Consider the following 19,907-nt stretch of genomic DNA (forward strand, 5'->3'; position numbering starts at 1 on the left):
TAAATACGACTGTTAAATATTTATAAAAATATATACATTTACACTTTTTTAGCTACACTCTGAATGTCCTTTTATTAAGAACGAAACAAATAATCTTATTACCAAGGTCAGGCGTGTCCATAATTTGCAAGAAATAGGGAAATGCCAACAGACAAACTTAATGATACGGTGCTGAATTCTCTGATGTCTGAAGACCTCTCTGTCAGATATCCCAGGGAACATTGAAACATAACGTCTTGAGAAACAGGTTTAAAATGTTTGAAACATAATTGCCTCCCACTGACATTGCTTGGCATTCAAAGGAAAAATTTACCGTAGAGATGAGGGAGAGGGGGGGGGGGTCGGTGGAGCTTTTCAAAAGGGGCGTGGCTCTGTAAGTTTTCTTAAATTGAAAACAAATATTTTGTATGCCATACTCTGACAGTGGACTATTATATTTACAAATTATTTCGGCTGCCAAAATACACACCAAAAAAAACTTATTTATTTTATACATTAAGTAACAAGAAAATGAAAGTAAATTTTACCCCAATTTTTTTTTTAATTTTAAAAATTATTTTTTTATATTTAAAGTATTTCTTGTTAAAAATACCGTTTTTCAAGTCAGAACTTTAAGGAGGGCGGAGTAACCTAGACGCTGATCTCGAAAACGGCTTTAACGATTTTTCTAGAAATTCAACAGTTAATGTATATCGCTGAGAAGAGACATACTAGCTTATCGGCAACTCGGAGAAAACTCAAGTTTGATGGTTATTATTTTTCAAGTAAAAATGAAAAAATAAAATAAATTTGGCTAGAGATCTAGATCTAGGGTTCTAGGTCTAGATCCAACATCGGTTTTGGAAGGATTATCGCGTTCTTGAAAGGACTATCGCTTTCGGAAATTACCGAATACAAGGCTTTATTTACTGATTCAAGACTTTAATAAATTAATGTTCAGGAAAATTTTGCGCAGCCTTCTAAGTCTAGATCTAAATGTTTATCATTGGAATATTATAAAGTGTAGTAAATTTATACTTTCGCTTGACCAGGATTCTTTCTCGGTGAGAGGTGGGGGGAGGGGGCGGGGTCAGAAAATATTTTATTATTTTTAAATCTAACATTCATTAATTTTTAAGAGAAAAAACAGGCGTTCTAGAAGTTGTATTAAGGAGGTATCGTTGTTTTTTTTAAAAGTATTATTGTTTATAATTTAGTTGGCAATTGTGATTTAATCACAGCGCCTACATTTTGTTAGTTTACAGCGCTTTGTAAATAAAATAGAAGAGAGCACCTGGTTGCATGCGGCCTCAGAAAGAGACAGCTGGAGGTCGCTCACAAAGGCCGCGGGATATACGTTTGAGAGAATCCGCTGCCGAGGATAGAGGCAGAGGGCGAAAGGAAAATTCCTCTATTCAGGTTAAGCATTCATAGAAACAAATGGACCCTTGATACAGCTGTAACAATTTTTCTAGAAGTATGACAGTTGATAAATATGCCTATCTTTGAGAAACAAAATTAGATTATGTAGCTGGCCACACTGAGAAAACTCTAGTTTAAGCGTTATAATTTTTCAATGCATAAAAAGAATAATTCAAATTTGGCTTGAGGACTTATTATATATAAATTATTTATAAAATATTTATCTTGAACAGACTACGTGTTCGGGTATTTCCGCATGTATTTGAGACCAAAATAAAATCCGCTGCAGAGGACAGATGCAGACGTCAAAATCTTAATCGACCACCTGCGGACAATGGTTATGCTTGCTCGGGATGTGGCAAAATATGTAGGTCACAGCTGGGCTGTGCAGCCACGGGAAATACTGCATTCCTCACTAATCTTCTCACTCGAAGACAAGCCTTATATAAATAAAATTATTATTATAACACAGCAGTTGGTATATCTTGATCTTCATCTTTTCATTTGTATGTTTTTCTTTAGATTCCACTATATCGCCAACACATTTATTGATATCGCTTTCTCTTCATTTTCTCTCTAACTGAATAGTATTGCTTACAGAGGGATCTATATATAATAGACTAAATTACAAACAAAGAGCAGACTGCTGTGATGAACTTTTAGTGTCTGAGGGGATGTAAATCAGGCCCTGGTTGTTGCTGCTATAGGCTGACTGTCTGGTCGTGTGGTATGCGCTCTGGACTGTTTCGATGGTGCTCGGAACATCCCCGCTGTCATCATCAGCCGTCCTGTGGGAGGTTTGAGTTAGGAGGAAATCTCCTCAATGCTGAAGGAACATCAGAAACATGTAAAACAAACAATTTCTGCTATAATTTTAAAGCTGCTGTGTGCGTGTATACATATATATATATATAAATATATGTGTGTGTGTGTATGTGTGCGCGCGTCTGTGTGTGTTTATAAACACGTTTTTATTTTTATTGTTTTATTTTTTCTTATACAAAAAAATGTTTTATACCAATATAGACATCATTTTGACCACAATCCCCAAAGCACTAGACACCAACTCCAAGTTTTAAGGTTCACCATAATCGATTGTCGGAACCATTCTTCACACACCGACAAAGGAAAGTGAGCTAATCCAGGAGACGCATCGCCTCCAGTCTCTGACGTCACATCCCCATGTCTTCGTCTTCATTCTTCTGGTTTCTACATTATCACAATTTGGTTTCATTTGCATCTCTCGATCTACATGTTTTGAAAGGGAAAACTCGCTCAATAGATTTTTTTTCGTTCGAAATAGAAAATACTCAAAAAAAAAAAAAAACAACGTTTCAATTATTATTATAAAGCCTAATTTGTAATAGTCAAATAATTGTTCAATCTCCATTTGACTGACATTTTGGTGATGTTTTTTTTTAAAATTAAATTCACATTTTTGTTTTTTTTAAACTGTGTATAAAACTTTGTTGCTATAGTTACAATAATAACGGTGAGTTAATTTATCACAGTGTCTCTTCTGTTTGTTGGACTTTTTGTTATCTTCGACGAATTTTCGTAAGTAGCAGACGTGAATAAATTAAAATGGATGAAAGAGAACAACATGGCGGATGAGTTAGTGAAGTATATATAGCTGTGGTATTCTGTCGCCTGTCAATAAAGTTTCAGACATAAGGTAAGCCAACAGGATTTACGAAATGGAGTTATGGAATACTGAATTCTCCCAGTGTCAAGTATTGACAATATTTTTCCTTTTTAATGACAATAATTCTAAATGTGCACAAAATGTTGTGTTTTTTTTTTAAATAATTATTATCTTAATCGCCATCTTTGTATCAGTGGTAGATGCAATAAGTAAACATCGCATTAAAATTATTGAAAACACAGAGTCCTTTCCCTTTAAAAGCAATTCTATTTATAGTAGTAGCACGTATAACCTTTGTATTAAGACATTCTAATGATTATGTTTTCCTCAAGTTTGTAATATTTAGTTAGGCTGGAAATGTTGTGCTGAGCTAATTGTGTAACACATGTTGAAATGTGAGCTCGCTTATAGATATCAAAGATATTGATTTAAAAAAAATATTTAATGCGCGTAATTTACAATCAATGGATATGTTTCGTGAGATCAATCTGTTCCTTTTCATACAAACAGTTGTAGTCAATACAAACAGTTCCATTCAATACAAACAGCTCTAGACAATACAGACATTATCAATACAAACAGTTTCAGTGTAAACAAACTGTTCTAGTCAATATTAACAAATTCAAGTAAAACAGTTTCAGTCAATGCAAATGGTTCTAGTCCATCCAATCAGTCTAGTCAATACATTCAGTCTAGTCCATCCAAACAGTCTAGTCAATACATTCAGTCTAGTCAATACATTCAGTCTAGTCCATCCAAACAGTCTAGTCAATACATTCAGTCTAGTCCATCCAAACAGTCTAGTCAATACATTCAGTCTAGTCAATACATTCAGTCTAGTCCATCCAATCAGTCTAGTCAATACATTCAGTCTAGTCAATACATTCAGTCTAGTCCATCCAATCAGTCTAGTCAATACATTCAGTCTAGTCAATACATTCAGTCTAGTCCATCCAAACAGTCTAGTCAATACATTCAGTCTAGTCAATACATTCAGTCTAGTCCATCCAATCAGTCTAGTCAATACATTCAGTCTAGTCCATCCAAACAGTCTAGTCAATACATTCAGTCTAGTCCATCCAAACAGTCTAGTCAATACATTCAGTCTAGTCAATACATTCAGTCTAGTCCATCCAATCAGTCTAGTCAATACATTCAGTCTAGTCAATACATTCAGTCTAGTCCATCCAATCAGTCTAGTCAATACATTCAGTCTAGTCAATACATTCAGTCTAGTCCATCCAAACAGTCTAGTCAATACATTCAGTCTAGTCAATACATTCAGTCTAGTCCATCCAAACAGTCTAGTCAATACATTCAGTCTAGTCAATACATTCAGTCTAGTCCATCCAATCAGTCTAGTCAATACATTCAGTCTAGTCAATACATTCAGTCTAGTCCATCCAATCAGTCTAGTCAATACATTCAGTCTAGTCCATCCAAACAGTCTAGTCAATACATTCAATCTAGTCAATACATTCAGTCTAGTCCATCCAATCAGTCTAGTCAATACATTCAGTCTAGTCAATACATTCAGTCTAGTCCATCCAATCAGTCTAGTCAATACATTCAGTCTAGTCAATACATTCAGTCTAGTCCATCCAAACAGTCTAGTCAATACATTCAGTCTAGTCAATACATTCAGTCTAGTCCATCCAAACAGTCTAGTCAATACATTCAGTCTAGTCCATCCAAACAGTCTAGTCAATACATTCAGTCTAGTCAATACATTCAGTCTAGTCCATCCAATCAGTCTAGTCAATACATTCAGTCTAGTCAATACATTCAGTCTAGTCCATCCAAACAGTCTAGTCAATACATTCAGTCTAGTCAATACATTCAGTCTAGTCCATCCAAACAGTCTAGTCAATACATTCAGTCTAGTCCATCCAAACAGTCTAGTCAATACATTCAGTCTAGTCCATCCAATCAGTCTAGTCAATACATTCAGTCTAGTCAATATATTCAGTCTAGTCCATCCAATCAGTCTAGTCAATACATTCAGTCTAGTCAATACATTCAGTCTAGTCCATCCAAACAGTCTAAACAATACATTCAGTCTAGTCAATACATTCAGTCTAGTCCATCCAAACAGTCTAGTCAATACATTCAGTCTAGTCAATACATTCAGTCTAGTCAATACATTCAGTCTAGTCAATACATTCAGTCTAGTCAATACATTCAGTCTAGTCAATACATTCAGTCTAGTCCATCCAATCAGTCTAGTCAATACATTCAGTCTAGTCCATCCAATCAGTCTAGTCAATACATTCAGTCTAGTCAATACATTCAGTCTAGTCCATCCAAACAGTCTAGTCAATACATTCAGTCTAGTCAATACATTCAGTCTAGTCAATACATTCAGTCTAGTCAATACATTCAGTCTAGTCAATACATTCAGTCTAGTCAATCCAATCAGTCTAGTCAATACAATCAGTCTAGTCAATACATTCAGTCTAGTCAATCCAATCAGTCTAGTCAATACATTCAGTCTAGTCAATACATTCAGTCTAGTCAATACATTCAGTCTAGTCAATACATTCAGTTTAGTCAATACATTCAGTCTAGTCAATACATTCAGTCTAGTCAATCCAATCAGTCTAGTCAATCCAATCAGTCTAGTCAATCCAATCAGTCTAGTCAATCCAATCAGTCTAGTCAATCCAATCAGTCTAGTCAATCCAATCAGTCTAGTCAATACATTCAGTCTAGTCAATCCAATCAGTCTAGTCAATCCAATCAGTCTAGTCAATCCAATCAGTCCAGTCAATCCAATCAGTCTAGTCAATCCAATCAGTCTAGTCAATCCAATCAGTCTAGTCAATACATTCAGTCTAGTCAATCCAATCAGTCTAGTCAATCCAATCAGTCTAGTCAATACATTCAGTCTAGTCAATCCAATCAGTCTAGTCAATCCAATCAGTCTAATCAATCCAATCAGTCTAGTCAATCCAATCAGTCTAGTCAATCCAATCAGTCTAGTCAATCCAATCAGTCTAGTCAATCCAATCAGTCTATTCAATACATTCAGTCTAGTCAATCCAATCAGTCTATTCAATACATTCAGTCTAGTCAATCCAATCAGTCTATTCAATACATTCAGTCTAGTCAATCCAATCAGTCTATTCAATACATTCAGTCTAGTCAATCCAATCAGTCTAGTCAATCCAATCAGTCTAGTCAATCCAATCAGTCCAGTCAATCCAATCAGTCTAGTCAATCCAATCAGTCCAGTCAATCCAATCAGTCTAGTCAATCCAATCAGTCTATTCAATACATTCAGTCTAGTCAATCCAATCAGTCTATTCAATACATTCAGTCTAGTCAATCCAATCAGTCTAGTCAATACATTCAGTCTAGTCAATCCAATCAGTCTAGTCAATCCAATCAGTCTAGTCAATCCAATCAGTCCAGTCAATCCAATCAGTCTAGTCAATCCAATCAGTCCAGTCAATCCAATCAGTCCAGTCAATCCAATCAGTCTAGTCAATCCAATCAGTCCAGTCAATAGAGCCAGTTCTATTCAATGGAAATAGTTCTAGTCATAATAAAAAACAACATTCAAGCCACTAGAAACAGTTCCAATCACTGCAGACCACCATAGTCAATTCATTTTTATAATATTGTCTCGCAACCTAAGGCAATAGGTTTCTCTACCAATACTCTTCAAGATACAGGTTGGTCAAGAAATTAGAGGCCCGAGCTTATGTCCTCACAGATCGCCAGATCTTTCTGCTATTTTATTGTGGGGTAACTTAAATGGTCAAGTGTACACTGACAACCCGAATAATTCTTTCTATGTTGTGTCTGTTGTATTTATGTGAATATTTCTGTTGTGTTGTCTTTATATATGAAAAGAGTCCTTGTGATCACAACAAATTTCCATAAGGGTCAATAAAGCAGTCTTAGTCTTAGTCTTAGTCTTGGTCTTAGTCATAGTCTTAGTCATAGTCATAGTCTTAGTCATAGTCTTAGTCATAGTCATAGTCATAGTCTTAGTCATAGTCATAGTCATAGTCTTAGTCATAGTCATAGTCTTAGTCATAGTCATAGTCTTAGTCATAGTCTTAGTCATAGTCATAGTCATAGTCTTAGTCATAGTCTTAGTCTTAGTCATAGTCATAGTCTTAGTCATATTCTTAGTCATAGTCTTAGTCATAGTCATAGTCTTAGTCATAGTCATAGTCATAGTCATAGTCTTAGTCATAGTCTTAGTCATAGTCTTAGTCATAGTCATAGTCATAGTCATACTCTTAGTCTTAGTCATAGTCATAGTCATAGTCATAGTCATAGTCATGGTCTTAGTCTTAAATTAAAGAGTTGAGGACGAACATTCCCAATACAATGCAGGAAATCAAACCAAATGAACAGACACAATTTTTCCAAAACATTCCAAAGCACTCTGAGACGTGCACAATTCATGGTGCACACTTTCAACACGTCCTTTAAACTATAAGATGCTTAGCATGTTGTTATTCATTATATTCTGTTTATACCAGGTTTATATCAAAATCATAACATCATTTACTGTTCTGTATTTTTGTTTTATCGTGTCATCATACATACTTTGGAAGGGTAAAAAAAAAAAATTTGACCTTGGCCAATAGGTCAAGGTGCCTTTGAGATGCATGTAACGCAGTAGTTCAGAAACTAACCTTTGAGATAACCCCATTCAATGTCGTGTTCTTCATAAATTAAAATATGTCTTTGTATAGAATTGATCAGATCAGCATTTACTATGCTATTGAAAAACAACAACAAAAAGAAGACAATTATCTAAAAGTCATCCTATGTTTCTGATTCCCCCTGCAAATTCATAGTTCAAGTCATGAATGTTAATATTTAAGAATCGGACAACTTAACTTAGCTTCTAAAGTACAAAGACCAGGAAGTCTTTTAAAAATATTTTAATACTGTAAGAGCTATTCTTGGCGGCGGGTATATTTTTTTTTTACGAAATCTTGACATAAATTTAATTATTTCTAAGATTAAAGAAAAACTTGTCACGTGTTTACTCTGCGAATCGTCATCACTACAGTCCCAAACCTGTTCGCAGCTTTCCCCCTGATTCGGATTCGGGCCAGGTCTAATAATATGTTTTTGAAGGAACGCCTGAGATTGAGTTAAAAAAAAAGGAAATTAACAAATTTTAATACAATGTCCAAGTCTCGGTATGTTCATTTCTAAGTATCGATGGCCGTATGTTTAAATGTCACGTACATAAAAAAATATGTCTCATTACAGACCTGGACACAATGTGCTGCTGTTTCAAGTTGCCCAGGTACCAACGCAAGGACATCGTTGACTTGAAAGATATCATGTTTGATTTGTGAGTTCCCATTTTGTTTCAAGTTGTTTACACACAGGTCTATCCGTAGATCTAATATAAATATATAGGTCTGTGCGTCTACATTACTTCTTGTTAATATTTTTCTACTGTTGTTTCTGGCTTCAACATTATTTTTCGCATTTTTAACATTAAAGTTTCGCATTTAAAAAATATAATTTTCTTGTAGCTGGATGTAGTACCAGTCTCCACGTCACAAAGCTCTATGGGATAAGTAATTATTGGTATCATGATATCATGTACGATTCCATTAATATAAATGGCGTTAATATTCTACTATATAGAAAAGCTGAATGTAGAATTACTTGGCTTGATTAAAGAATTGGAAAATAAAATGAGCACAATGCAGTGTATGAGTCAGTCATCTATTTCAATCTCTAGCGAAAATTTTTTATTCGCTTCATGGTTGCCTGACCGAGTTCTATTAAGTCCAGTCGGTATGGAAGGCCTTAGAGAAAGTCCCAACAGGTTATTATTATTATTATTATTATTATAGCTCGTCAAAAGGCTTGAAGTCACGACCTGTGACTAGGGCAACGAGCTATTGGTCTAAAACTGCGCACAGGTTGCGATGTCGCTTGTCACTGTTCAGGCCTTTTATGACGAGTATGGTCTCAGTTATATCCGCTTTGGACTGTTGCAACAATGGTCTGGAGTTCCAGCCTTGCCCACTGTCTTGAGATGCGTGATGATTAAACAAGGACGTTATAATATTTAATCATTCTCAAAGAACGTCTGAAATAATAGCAGGGAAGAAAATTGAAATCGTCGATATCCATTCTACGAAACCCTCAGTCTTCAAGCAGAGTTATCAGCCACCAGAGTCTTCAAGCAGAGTAATCAGCCACCAGAGTCTTCAACCAGAGTTATCAGCCACCAGAGTCTTGTCCTGACTGACGATCTAATCCCAGTCTCTTAAATTATAACGACTCTGAGTTTAAAAACGTGAACGCAACAATAAATAAAAAAATAAGATAAGATAAGATAGATAAGATAACTTTTATTGATCCAATCCAATGGAAATTCGGTTTGACTACAATTGACAACCTCAGCGTAACTACTGTACAATAACAGTATAGATGCACGATATAGATGCACATACGAACGACATTCACACACGAAAAACACATACACATTCATAACCAGCACTTTATAAATAGACTTCTCTGTACTTCTCGATGACGACAGAATGTTATTTTTTAATGTAGATCATCCAGGGTCTATTATTACTGGTTCAATAAAAGTTATCTTATCTTAAATAATAATAATAATAATAATAATAACCGCTACCATTATCGATATCGCCGTACCACTGTCTCATAATTTAAGAAAAACTGAGATAGAAAAACAAAGAAAATATGGGAACCTAGGCTTGGAGATTAAGCGTCTATGGAAATTGTCCAAAATAACAATATACCCCATTGTTATATCAACCGAGGGGATAATAACAACTGACCTCACAGACACCTTCAAGGCCCTTAACATTCCTAGGAACATCTTCGTTGCCTGTCAGAGGGCGGTACTGCTGCAGACCTGCCACATCACCAGAAAATTCCTCAGTGGAAACTGTTAAAGGGACTACGATGAATTTTGTTTCTCTTTAGCGAAACTCGACCCTGGCAGCGCCAGAGAATGACTACTCGTTCATTTCTAACATAATAATAATAAAAAGACATGTCTTCGAGTCAAAAGATTTAATAGGAGTGCAGTATGTCACGTGACTACGAAGTCCTAGCTATGACCTACATATTTTGCTACAATCAAAGCAGACATAGTCATCGTCTGCCCGGTGGTCGGTTTAGGATATTCTTTATCGCCTGAACACAAATAAATGAAGTCTTAGGGCCGCTATTTGCCGACATAATTGTTTTTGTGTTACTTTTGTACTTTTACTTATTAGAAACAAAGAGACAAAGAAAGAGAAACAAAGAGACAGAATCACTAATATTTTGTTACTTATTTATATTCTTACTTATTGGCCAGTTACCTTCTCACTATTTCTTTCTCTTGTTCTCTTCACCTTTCTCGTGCTCTCTCTCTCTTCTTTTCTCTCTCTCTCTTCTTTTTTCTCTCTCTCTCTATTCTTTTCTCTCTCTCTCTCTTTCTCTCTTTCTCTCTCTCTCTTTCTCTCTCTCTCTCTCTTCTTTTCTCTCTCTCTCTTTCTCTCTCTCTCTTTTCTCTTTCTCTCTCTTCTTTTTTCTCTCTCTCTTCTTTTCTCTCTCTCTTCTTTTCTTTCTCTCTCTCTTTCTCTCTCTTTCTCTCTCTCTCTTCTTTTCTCTCTCTCTCTCTTTCTTCTCTCTCTCTCTCTCTTCTTTTCTCTCTCTCTCTCTCTCTCTCTCGCTCTCTCTTCTTTTCTCTCTCCCTCTCTCTTCTTTCTTTCTCTCCCTCTTTCTTTTTTTTTGTATTCTTTCCTCATCTCTTTCTGTTGGTAAACGCTTTCTTTTTTTTTCTTCACTATCTCCCTATCTCGACCAGAACCTGACAGTCTCCGCTATCTATTGTATTCCCTGAGATCATATTCATATCATACTCGTATCGATCAGATCTCCATCTCTCTCTCTCCCTCCCCAGACCCACGTCTTCTTCTGGTTAACAACTCAGCTATTAAATGTCTCCAGTATCCTGGTATACAAATATCATAAAAGGGAAGTAACTGAGAAGGGGGAGGCCATCTCCGAATTTAAAGAGAAGACAACCCTATTCATCATAACTGAAGCCTCTGTGTCGATAATTGTAGGACTTTCTCTTCTTTGTAACATTTATTTTTTTAAAGATTCTGCAAACAAATTCAGTAAGACATGTCAGGGAGATTTTAAAACCGACAGCTGATAATGTGCCAACCATTTTCAAATCAATAAAGTATTGTAGAAATATTTTCTTATATTGTTTAATGAATGCTACCTCCGTATTTACCGAAAACCTAGAATAAGTAAGTATCTATGGCTTTATGAAATAGCCCAGCGAATAATTCTAGTCACCAAATCACTAAATCACTAATCTCTATGCGCTCTTATATAAATACGTGCAGATGCGTGACGGACATGGCTACGGCCTTAATTAGTCTAATTATAATTGTTGCGTTAACTCTAGATAGATCCTTTAATCTAAAAGCCAATGTATATCTAAAATGACCTAACTGAATGTATGACCTTATTGACCCAACCCTACCCATTGACTATACTACCTCTTGTACCAGATATACCAGATATGCTATCTTCTTATCTTATCTTATATATTACGGAAGTTACTTAAAAAAAAAAGAAGATAATTACGGCCCACGCATTTCATGTGTCAATCTTAGTCATGCATGTTAATCAACGATTTAAACTCTGCCAAGTCGTTGGTTTTCCTGGCTGATTTATTCAACCCATTTATTCTCTAATGTCACTAAGAAATATGGAGCACTTGTACGAAGACACAAAGATAAAGGCACATTCCTCATCCCATATGCTAGGACAAACTTGTACAAACACTCCTTCTTCCCTAGTGCTATTAGAACCTGGAATGGGTTGCATGAGCTAGCCAGGAAAACCAGTGACTTGGCAGAATTTAAGTCATTGATTAATATGCATGACTGAATGCATGACGCGTAGGACGTAATCATCTTCTTTTTTTGAAGTAACGTCTATATTATATAAGCTAAAATAAGATTTGTTCAAGCGTATGGAATAAGAAATATGACTCCATCCTTGTATCTTCTGCACCAGATATACTACCATCTGCATTTATGCCCGTAGGCCTACTTTAGATAGTCTTAGAAATAGACTTTTGTTATACCTACTATAACTCTAACTCTTTTTTTGACTAGTTATTGTTTTATTTTACCAGCACTTGGAACAGGTTCAAGAAAAATCTTACTAGCGCCCAGAAATTGTTCCTCCGTAAAGGTCAATTTGAATTTTTCCTGCCGGAATCTTCCATCGTGTTCACTCAGGTCAAGTACACACAGGAAGACAAACAGGCAGCAGACGTGACTGGAGTGAACTCCCTTGATAAAACCCATGTCTCGAAAGTGGACGAGCCGTCATCTGCTGACGAAAACAGGTATTTGTTTTTCTCTCATTCACTTGTCAAGGAGATACCAGTTGTCGAAAAGAAAAACACAATTATGATTTACGACACTGCGTATTTAAAAGACTTTCTTAATGTAATTCTAAAAGTAAGCAATTTTCCAAAATTAGGTCGTGACTGATTTTGAGCTTTTCATCTACCTAAATACTATAGATAGTTAACTTTTTTTGGTGTATTCGGTGTATAGGATACATTATTGAAACGTTTTTTTTGAAAGGTCAATGATGATGTGTGATGATGGCTGCCTGGTCGTGCGGTTTGCGCGCTGGACCGTCGTTCGGATTTATCGACGGTCGAGGGTTCAAACCCTGCCTGCTCCCATCCCCCGTCGTCCTGCGGGAGGTTTGGACTAGGAAGTGAACTATCTTCAACTCTGAAGGAACATCCGAATTATGTAAAACATTTTTGTACAATTTTTAGCATTGTAGAATCAAATTTCCAAAGCGCTTTATTTTTAGTTTAAGTTTTTAAAAATATAGTTGGCAGTATTGAGGTTTATTTAGCGTCCTTGACACTCTTTAGTTTATCAGGAAAAGAGAAATTTGCTTCAGTTACTGACAAAGCTGTCAACCTATTTTTAGGGCACCAAATTTGCGTTTAGTCAATAATATAATTTTAACTATCTATAATAATAATAACAATGATAAATTTCTACTTTTATTAGGCTGGTAGTGGTCTATAACTTCTCATTCTATTCAATTCATGCTTCATTTCCAGTTATTTCAATAATTAATTAAACGATCTTCTAAAATTTTAAGAAAATGTGTTTTCAGACCATTTTCAATTTTGTTTTTAAAAAATTGACAGCATCGCCAGTCCATGACATTGCGTTATAAGCACGACGCTCTAAAAATTTAGCTTATTAACGTAACCCCACTATGTGCGAAGTTTCAGCTCGAAATAAATTATTTGTTTTGTTGGGGTTTTTTTTTACTTGAGATTTTAAAGTTTTTAACTTGTCGTTTGGATTAGGAAGAACCATTGAGCAAAAAGTAGGAATTGAACAATTCGATCAGATTCTATTGAAACAAATTTACAAAGATTTTCGAGACAAAGAAATCTAATGACAATGTCTTTGATTCCAAAGATTAAAGATGAGTGCAGTGTTTCACACGGCTAAGCCAACCCAGTTGCGACCTACATATTTTTCCACATCTCCTGCAGACAAAGCCGTTGTTCGCTGGTGGTCTATTTAAGTTCGCTTTTCGTAGACAAAAGAAAAACAAGCAATATTATCCTCACCTTCACCTATCTCTTTGTCTGTTGAACAGTTGGGGCACCACACAAGATCGGTCGACCGTCTTTCCCCATTTTTCTCTGTCTTTTGCCTTGGACAGAATGCATTTCGGCTCTTTTCATTTTATGTCATACTAGTCAAGCATATTAATCAATGACTTAAATTCTGCTAAGGTGTTGTTTTTTCCTGGCTCTAACGGCACAAGGGAAAAAAGAGCACTTGTATAAATTTGTCCTAGCGTATAGAATAAGAAATGTCTATAAATTAAAGGCCTACCTGCTATATAGGACATAGGCAGATGCCTATGTTTGTTTAGTCTCTATTTTCCTCATTTTCAGAGTACTGCAAGCGTAGTCTCCCTTGATTGAAATACATTTTTTTTACAAAAGTTTTAAGCTACATAGAATGTTACGAAAAAAAAACATTTTTATGATTATTGAGGACAAGGCTCTTATAATCATATCTTATAAATCTTATCTTATAAATTACATCCTTAAAAATCAATGTGTTGACGCTACCAAAGTCATGGATTTTCCTGGCTTATTAAGGCAGCTTATTCTATGCATCATAGCACTTGGAAAAGTTTTATAAGGCAGTTGCGTTTCCCACACTTTACAAGATTCGACCTAAGACTCTTGGTTTGGCAAACAAGTGCTCTAGCATTTCAGATACCTCTGCCTGCGAGTACTGAGTAAAACAACTTGGTATCTTTTTTAACGTAACCCCAACATCGCACAGCACAAGACAGCAGACGTCTGCTCCAGGCGTGAATTTTATAGTCATAGCAGCATTGTAGCAGACGAACGAGTGACCTTTACCCCCTGACCAATCAAATTACGTAAATGGTATTGTGTCCTAAACAGAGCTGTGTGTAGGCCTATGTTTATATCTGTAGGCCTCTGGTTCTATCTGTAGGCCTCTGGTTCTATCTGTAAGCCTACGTTTCTATCTGTAGGCCTCTGGTTCTATCTGTAAGCCTACATTTCTATCTGTAGGCCTCTGGTTGTATCTGTAAACCTACGTTTCTATCTGTAGGCCTCTGGTTCTATCTGTAAGCCTACGTTTCTATCTGTAGGCCTCTGGTTCTATCTGTAAGCCTACGTTTCTATCTGTAGGCCTCTGGTTCTATCTGTAAGCCTACGTTTCTATCTGTAGGCCTCTGGTTCTATCTGTAAGCCTACGTTTCTATCTGTAGGCCTCTGGTTCTATCTGTAAGCCTACGTTTCTATCTGTAGACCTATGTCACGACAGTGTTAAAATATTATTCAAACAAAAAAAAAATAGAATTGGGCGTTTGTAGCAGGGGTTCTCAACCTGTGGTTCGCGACCCCCTTGGGGGTCCATTGACCATTTGCCAGGGGTCGCTTAAGACCATTGAAAAATATGGATTGTTATTGCCTACTCCTCTATTGCTGTATGTGTGTGTCGGGGGGGGGGGCGCGGCGGAGTGGGGGGTTGTAAAAAGGGGTCGCTGAGCTTAAAAGGTTGAGAACCGCTGTGTTAGAGAGCAAAAAGGAACACCCTGTGTATAAAACTCAAACTCTCTGACGATGCAACACCACCTCGGACTGACACTCTAATGAAAGAGCGTATGCTAGACATGTAGGCTATGCAATTTCTTTTGAACCTTTTCCATTTGTGAAAAAGTCACGTGTCCTTTAACGTGTGTGGAGGCAGAGTGGTCAAGAGCTTATCGAACCGAGTGGTCTCGAGTTCAAATCCCGGTGAAGACTGGGATTTAGAACTTCGGGATTGTTAGGACGTTCCTGAGTCCAAGCAACTCTAATGGCTACCTGACATAGGCCTGACGTTCCTGAGTCCACCAAACTCTAATAGCTACCTGACATAGGCCTGAGGTTCCTGAATCCACCAAACTCTAATAGCTACCTGACATAGGCCTGAGGTTCCTGAATCCACCAAACTCTAATAGCTACCTGACATAGGCCTGAGGTTCCTGAATCCACCAAACTCTAATAGCTACCTGACATAGGCCTGACGTTCCTGAATCCACAAAACTATAATGGTTACCTGACATAGGCCTGACGTTCCTGAGTCCACCAAACTCTAATGGCTACCTGACATAGGCCTGACGTTCCTGAATCCACCAAACTCTAATAGCTACCTGACATAGGTCTGATGTTTCTGAGTCCACCAAACTCTAATGGCTACCTGACATAGGCCTGACGTTCCTGAGTCCACGAAACTCTAATGGCTACCTGACATAGGCCTTATGTTGGGGGAAGTAAAGGCGGTTGTTCGTTGTGCTGGCCACATGACACCAATCGATAGCGGTCGGTTTTACAAACAGATGAGTTTTACATTTTATGCCCTCATGGATCGCAAGGTCTGAAAGGGTGCCTCTCTTTTTATTTGATACGCGTATCTTGATCACAATGCCAATGTTTTGAAAATTGACACTATAAAAGTTAGGCTAAACTTAACAATGTCAAGGACACTAAACTTAACAATGTCAAGGACACTAAACTTAACAATGCCAAGGACACTAAACTTAACAATGTCGAGGACACTAAACTTAACAATGTCAAGGATATTAATTGAACTAGAAAACTGCCAACTAAATAAAAGCTTCATACGACAGAACTTTAAAAAAAATAGATTCAGCAATTGCTAAAATGTGCACAAACAAAGCTTACCAATACCACCTTTATTTTTGTACGCGGAAACACCAAAAAGCTTGCTATTTAAAGGTTTTCCGCCATGTATGAAAATCCCTTATAGGACCTGTACAGAGAAAGTCATATTCTTTGTAATATGAATACAATATGAGTGTTATCTCATTATATCTTCAAAAGAAGTAAAATTTATATTCTATGAAATTTATTTTAACAACTAGTTTTCCATGTTTAATTTCAATACATGTAATGACGTATATTTCTCCCCCCAAAAGGTCTGGGGCCTCTCTGGAGACAGTGTTTGACAATGACACCAAAGAGAAGCAGACGTACAAGTTTCGCTTTGAGAAGACGCGGAAGACAGTCGTCACGGTGTCTTGTTTAAAGAGCTTCACATTTGGCGGGAAGGCCAACTTCAGCGTAGGAATTCCAAGAAATGTAAACCTGGGTCTTGACAGCGATTTACATTTTCAAGTAAGTGCATTTGAGTTTATCCCCAAGTTACACACTTTCAAAAAAATAGTTGTGGAGGCTTTGTACATTAAAGATGAATTGTCAATATTGAAACGTATTCTTTCAAATTAAAAACAAGTTCTACAATTTTAATGAAACTAAACTAAAAGTAATTACTCTAACCCGTGACAAGGCTCGAAGACTCGGCTGTGTTACATTTAACTATTTTCTTTTATTATAGTCATATTTATATACGTCTGGTGTTATTTAATCTACAACTTCCTGATATTATCCATCCATCCATCCCAGTGCAGCCCTTGGAGGGCCTTGAGCTGCTCTAGCACATCCTCCCATTCTGATCTTATATAATACAGACGTTACTTTAAAAAAGAAGATGATGACGTCCTACGCGTCATGCATTTAGTCATGCATATTTACCAATGACCTAAACTCCACCATGTCACTGGTTTTCCTGGCTAGCTCAGGCAACCCATTCCATGCTCTAATAGCGCTAGGGAAGAAGGAGCTTTTGTACAAATTTGTCCTAGCATATGGGTCGAGGAATTTGCCTTTATCTTTGTGTCTTTTAGAGTATTTTATTTAGTTTTGTTTTTGTATTTTATGGTTCAGTGTTTTATGTATAATTGCTACTTTACTTTTGAGTCTTCTATCCAGAATGGTTTCTACATTTAGTGATTTTACTAAAGATGTTACTCTAGTCAAATGTGAATATTCGTTTATTATGAGTCTCACTGCTCTATTTTGTGTCTGTTCCAGTTTCTTAAAGTTTTCTTGAGTTGAGGGGTCCCACACAGAGGATGCGTATTCTATTATTGGCCTAACCAAGTTTAAATAACATTTTAGTTTTATGTTCTTATTTGATTTATAGAATTTTTTTTTAATAAACCCTAATACTTTATTTGATTTTTTGATAGTTTCATCAATATGGGGATTCCATGACAGTTTTTTCATTTATTATAACACCTAGGTATTTTGCGTTTTTAGTCTGTGTTACTGGTTTACCATGAATAAGACAAGTATAATTTATTTGTTTTAGTTTTTTTTTTTGTTACTCTTAGTAACTGAAATCTTTCTGGGTACCTGAGACTAGTTAGGGAAAAGTAAAGGCGGTTGGTCGTTGTAATGGCCACATGACACCCTCGTTAACCGTGGGCCAAAGAAATAGGTGACCTGAAAAGAGAACTTTTTTACCGTGATGTCATCATATCTAATTACTCCAAATGTTATATCATATCTATATACCCAGATGTGAAAGATACCTATATACCCAGATGTCAAAGATACCTATATACCCAGATGTCAAAGATACCTATATACCCAGATGTCAAAGATACCTATATACCCAGATGTCAAAGATACCTATATACCCAGATGTCAAAGATACCTATATACCCAGATGTCAAAGATACCTATATACCCAGATGTCAAAGATACCTATATACCCAGATGTCAAAGATACCTATATACCCAGATGTCAAAGATACCTATATACCCAGATGTCAAAGATACCTATATACCCAGATGTCAAAGATACCTATATACCCAGATGTTGTATATTTATTTACCTCATATGTCATTTCTATTAGCTCCTAATGTAATTATTGTATACCCAGATGACATTATATCTATTTACCTCTAATGTTATTCTATCTATGAGCCCTAATTTCAATTAATCTACAGGAAACTATCTCAAACATTTTATTCCCATCATTGATTGTCTCCCTTCTTTATTGCCCAAGGTGACCCAAACAGATGGACAGACCTTCGAGGAGACAACCCTGATGGAAGCAACAAGTGACATAACCGTCAGCCCACACAGTAAGTGCACAGTGGTTGTCTACCTTGACGAGAGACCCTTCCACCAAGAGTTCACCACCGTCACCCGCATGTCCCTGCCCAAGGAAGGCGTCTCTGTGTTCATTCGCAGGAAGTCAGACAAGGAGACTGTGTTCGGGACGAAAGTTGAAAACCTGCAGTGCGTCTTCGACCCAACCAAAATTAGGTGTCATCTTGTGGACAAATCTGAAGGGGATCCAGAGCTGCAAATGGACTTTGAAACCACTGGAGTGATCCAAGGAGTGATAGCTTGCAAACATAAAATTCTCTTAAAAAGTGATGGTGGGAATTGATTACTTCAGGTCGTATTTTAGTTTCATTACTATTTTTCAGTTTTAAAAAGACACTAGCCTAAAGGATAGTTGTTAAATAGTTATGTACTGTGAACTTAAAGAGTTGTGCTTTTAAGTGCAATGTGTACAACTTAGCCAGAGTTGTGCATTTCTGATTTTCAGTGCATGGTGCACAGTGAACTCAGCCAGAGTTGTGCATTTCTGATTTTCAGTGCATAGTGCACAGTGAACTCAGCCAGAGTTGTGCATTTCTGATTTTCAGTGCATAGTGCACAGTGAACTCAGCCAGAGTTGTGCATTTCAGTGCACCATGTAGAGCACTTTGGAATGTGAAATGTAGTGTGCAATGAACAGAGGGAAATGATTGGACTAGAAGGATTATATGCCAATATTTTTCTTATTCTATATCCTAGGACAAATGTTTACAAGTTCTCTTTCTTCCCTGGTGCCAGTTGTTGCATGCAACGGGTTGCATGAATCAGCCAGGAAAACCAAAGACTTAGCAGAGTTTAAGTCTCTACTTAGCATGCACTAGATTAACACTTGGATATGCTTAGGGTGGAATTATTATTTTCTTAAGGTTTGCCTGTATTTTATACATTTTCTTTTTGCCTTATGTACATTAAGCAAAATGAAAACATTTTACAGAGAACAAAAAAATGTGAATGAAATTTTCCCTGATGTATTGAAGAATTTGCAATCAGAAAAAAAGCTTTGACAGTCTTGTTGAAGATGAGATTAAACAATTATACAGAAAACACTAAACTGTTCAGTTCGATATGTTACAGTCCAGTTACAGCAATCAAGTGATTCTAATGAGTCTATTTGCTAAAGTGTAGATACTTCAACAAGATTCTTGCGGTAAAATAAATTTTCATAAATGCCAATCTTTTTTTAATTTTTTTTTTGAAAAGAAAAATTGTCCAGTTTTGTTTTGCATAATTTAACTTTAAGGTCAAGCATATTAGTC

At 36.5% G+C, this 19,907-nt stretch overlaps 2 protein-coding genes across 2 annotated transcripts; both read left to right on the plus strand.

Moving 5' to 3' along the window:
- The first annotated feature begins 2,817 nt into the window (after positions 1-2,817).
- Positions 2,818-19,824, plus strand: LOC106052810 (uncharacterized). The gene is made up of 5 exons (XM_056013163.1): positions 2,818-3,076; positions 8,291-8,375; positions 12,222-12,437; positions 16,610-16,808; positions 18,548-19,824. The coding sequence occupies exons 2-5, from the start codon at positions 8,302-8,304 to the stop codon at positions 18,935-18,937; spliced, it is 879 nt and encodes a 292-aa protein (XP_055869138.1). The 5' UTR covers positions 2,818-3,076; positions 8,291-8,301; the 3' UTR covers positions 18,938-19,824.
- On the plus strand, positions 3,099-6,557 carry LOC129923160 (GATA zinc finger domain-containing protein 6-like). Its single transcript, XM_056013023.1, has 2 exons — positions 3,099-3,134; positions 3,654-6,557. The coding sequence occupies exons 1-2, from the start codon at positions 3,099-3,101 to the stop codon at positions 6,555-6,557; spliced, it is 2,940 nt and encodes a 979-aa protein (XP_055868998.1).
- Positions 19,825-19,907: the final 83 nt, after the last annotated feature.

Source organism: Biomphalaria glabrata, chromosome 15, assembly GCF_947242115.1.
Source record: "Biomphalaria glabrata chromosome 15, xgBioGlab47.1, whole genome shotgun sequence".
Taxonomy (NCBI): Eukaryota; Metazoa; Mollusca; class Gastropoda; family Planorbidae; genus Biomphalaria; species Biomphalaria glabrata.

Excerpts from the sequence above, each read along its gene's own strand:
- LOC106052810 (XM_056013163.1), top strand. The coding sequence starts at position 8,302 with ATGTGCTGCTGTTTCAAGTTGCCCAGGTACCAACGCAAGGACATCGTT. Across the intron at positions 8,376-12,221 it reads AAAGATATCATGTTTGATTT|CACTTGGAACAGGTTCAAGA; the intron begins GTGAGTTCCCAT and ends TTATTTTACCAG. Across the intron at positions 12,438-16,609 it reads TCATCTGCTGACGAAAACAG|GTCTGGGGCCTCTCTGGAGA; the intron begins GTATTTGTTTTT and ends TCCCCCCAAAAG.
- LOC129923160 (XM_056013023.1), top strand. The coding sequence starts at position 3,099 with ATGGAGTTATGGAATACTGAATTCTCCCAGTGTCAA. Across the intron at positions 3,135-3,653 it reads CTGAATTCTCCCAGTGTCAA|TCAATATTAACAAATTCAAG; the intron begins GTATTGACAATA and ends AAACTGTTCTAG.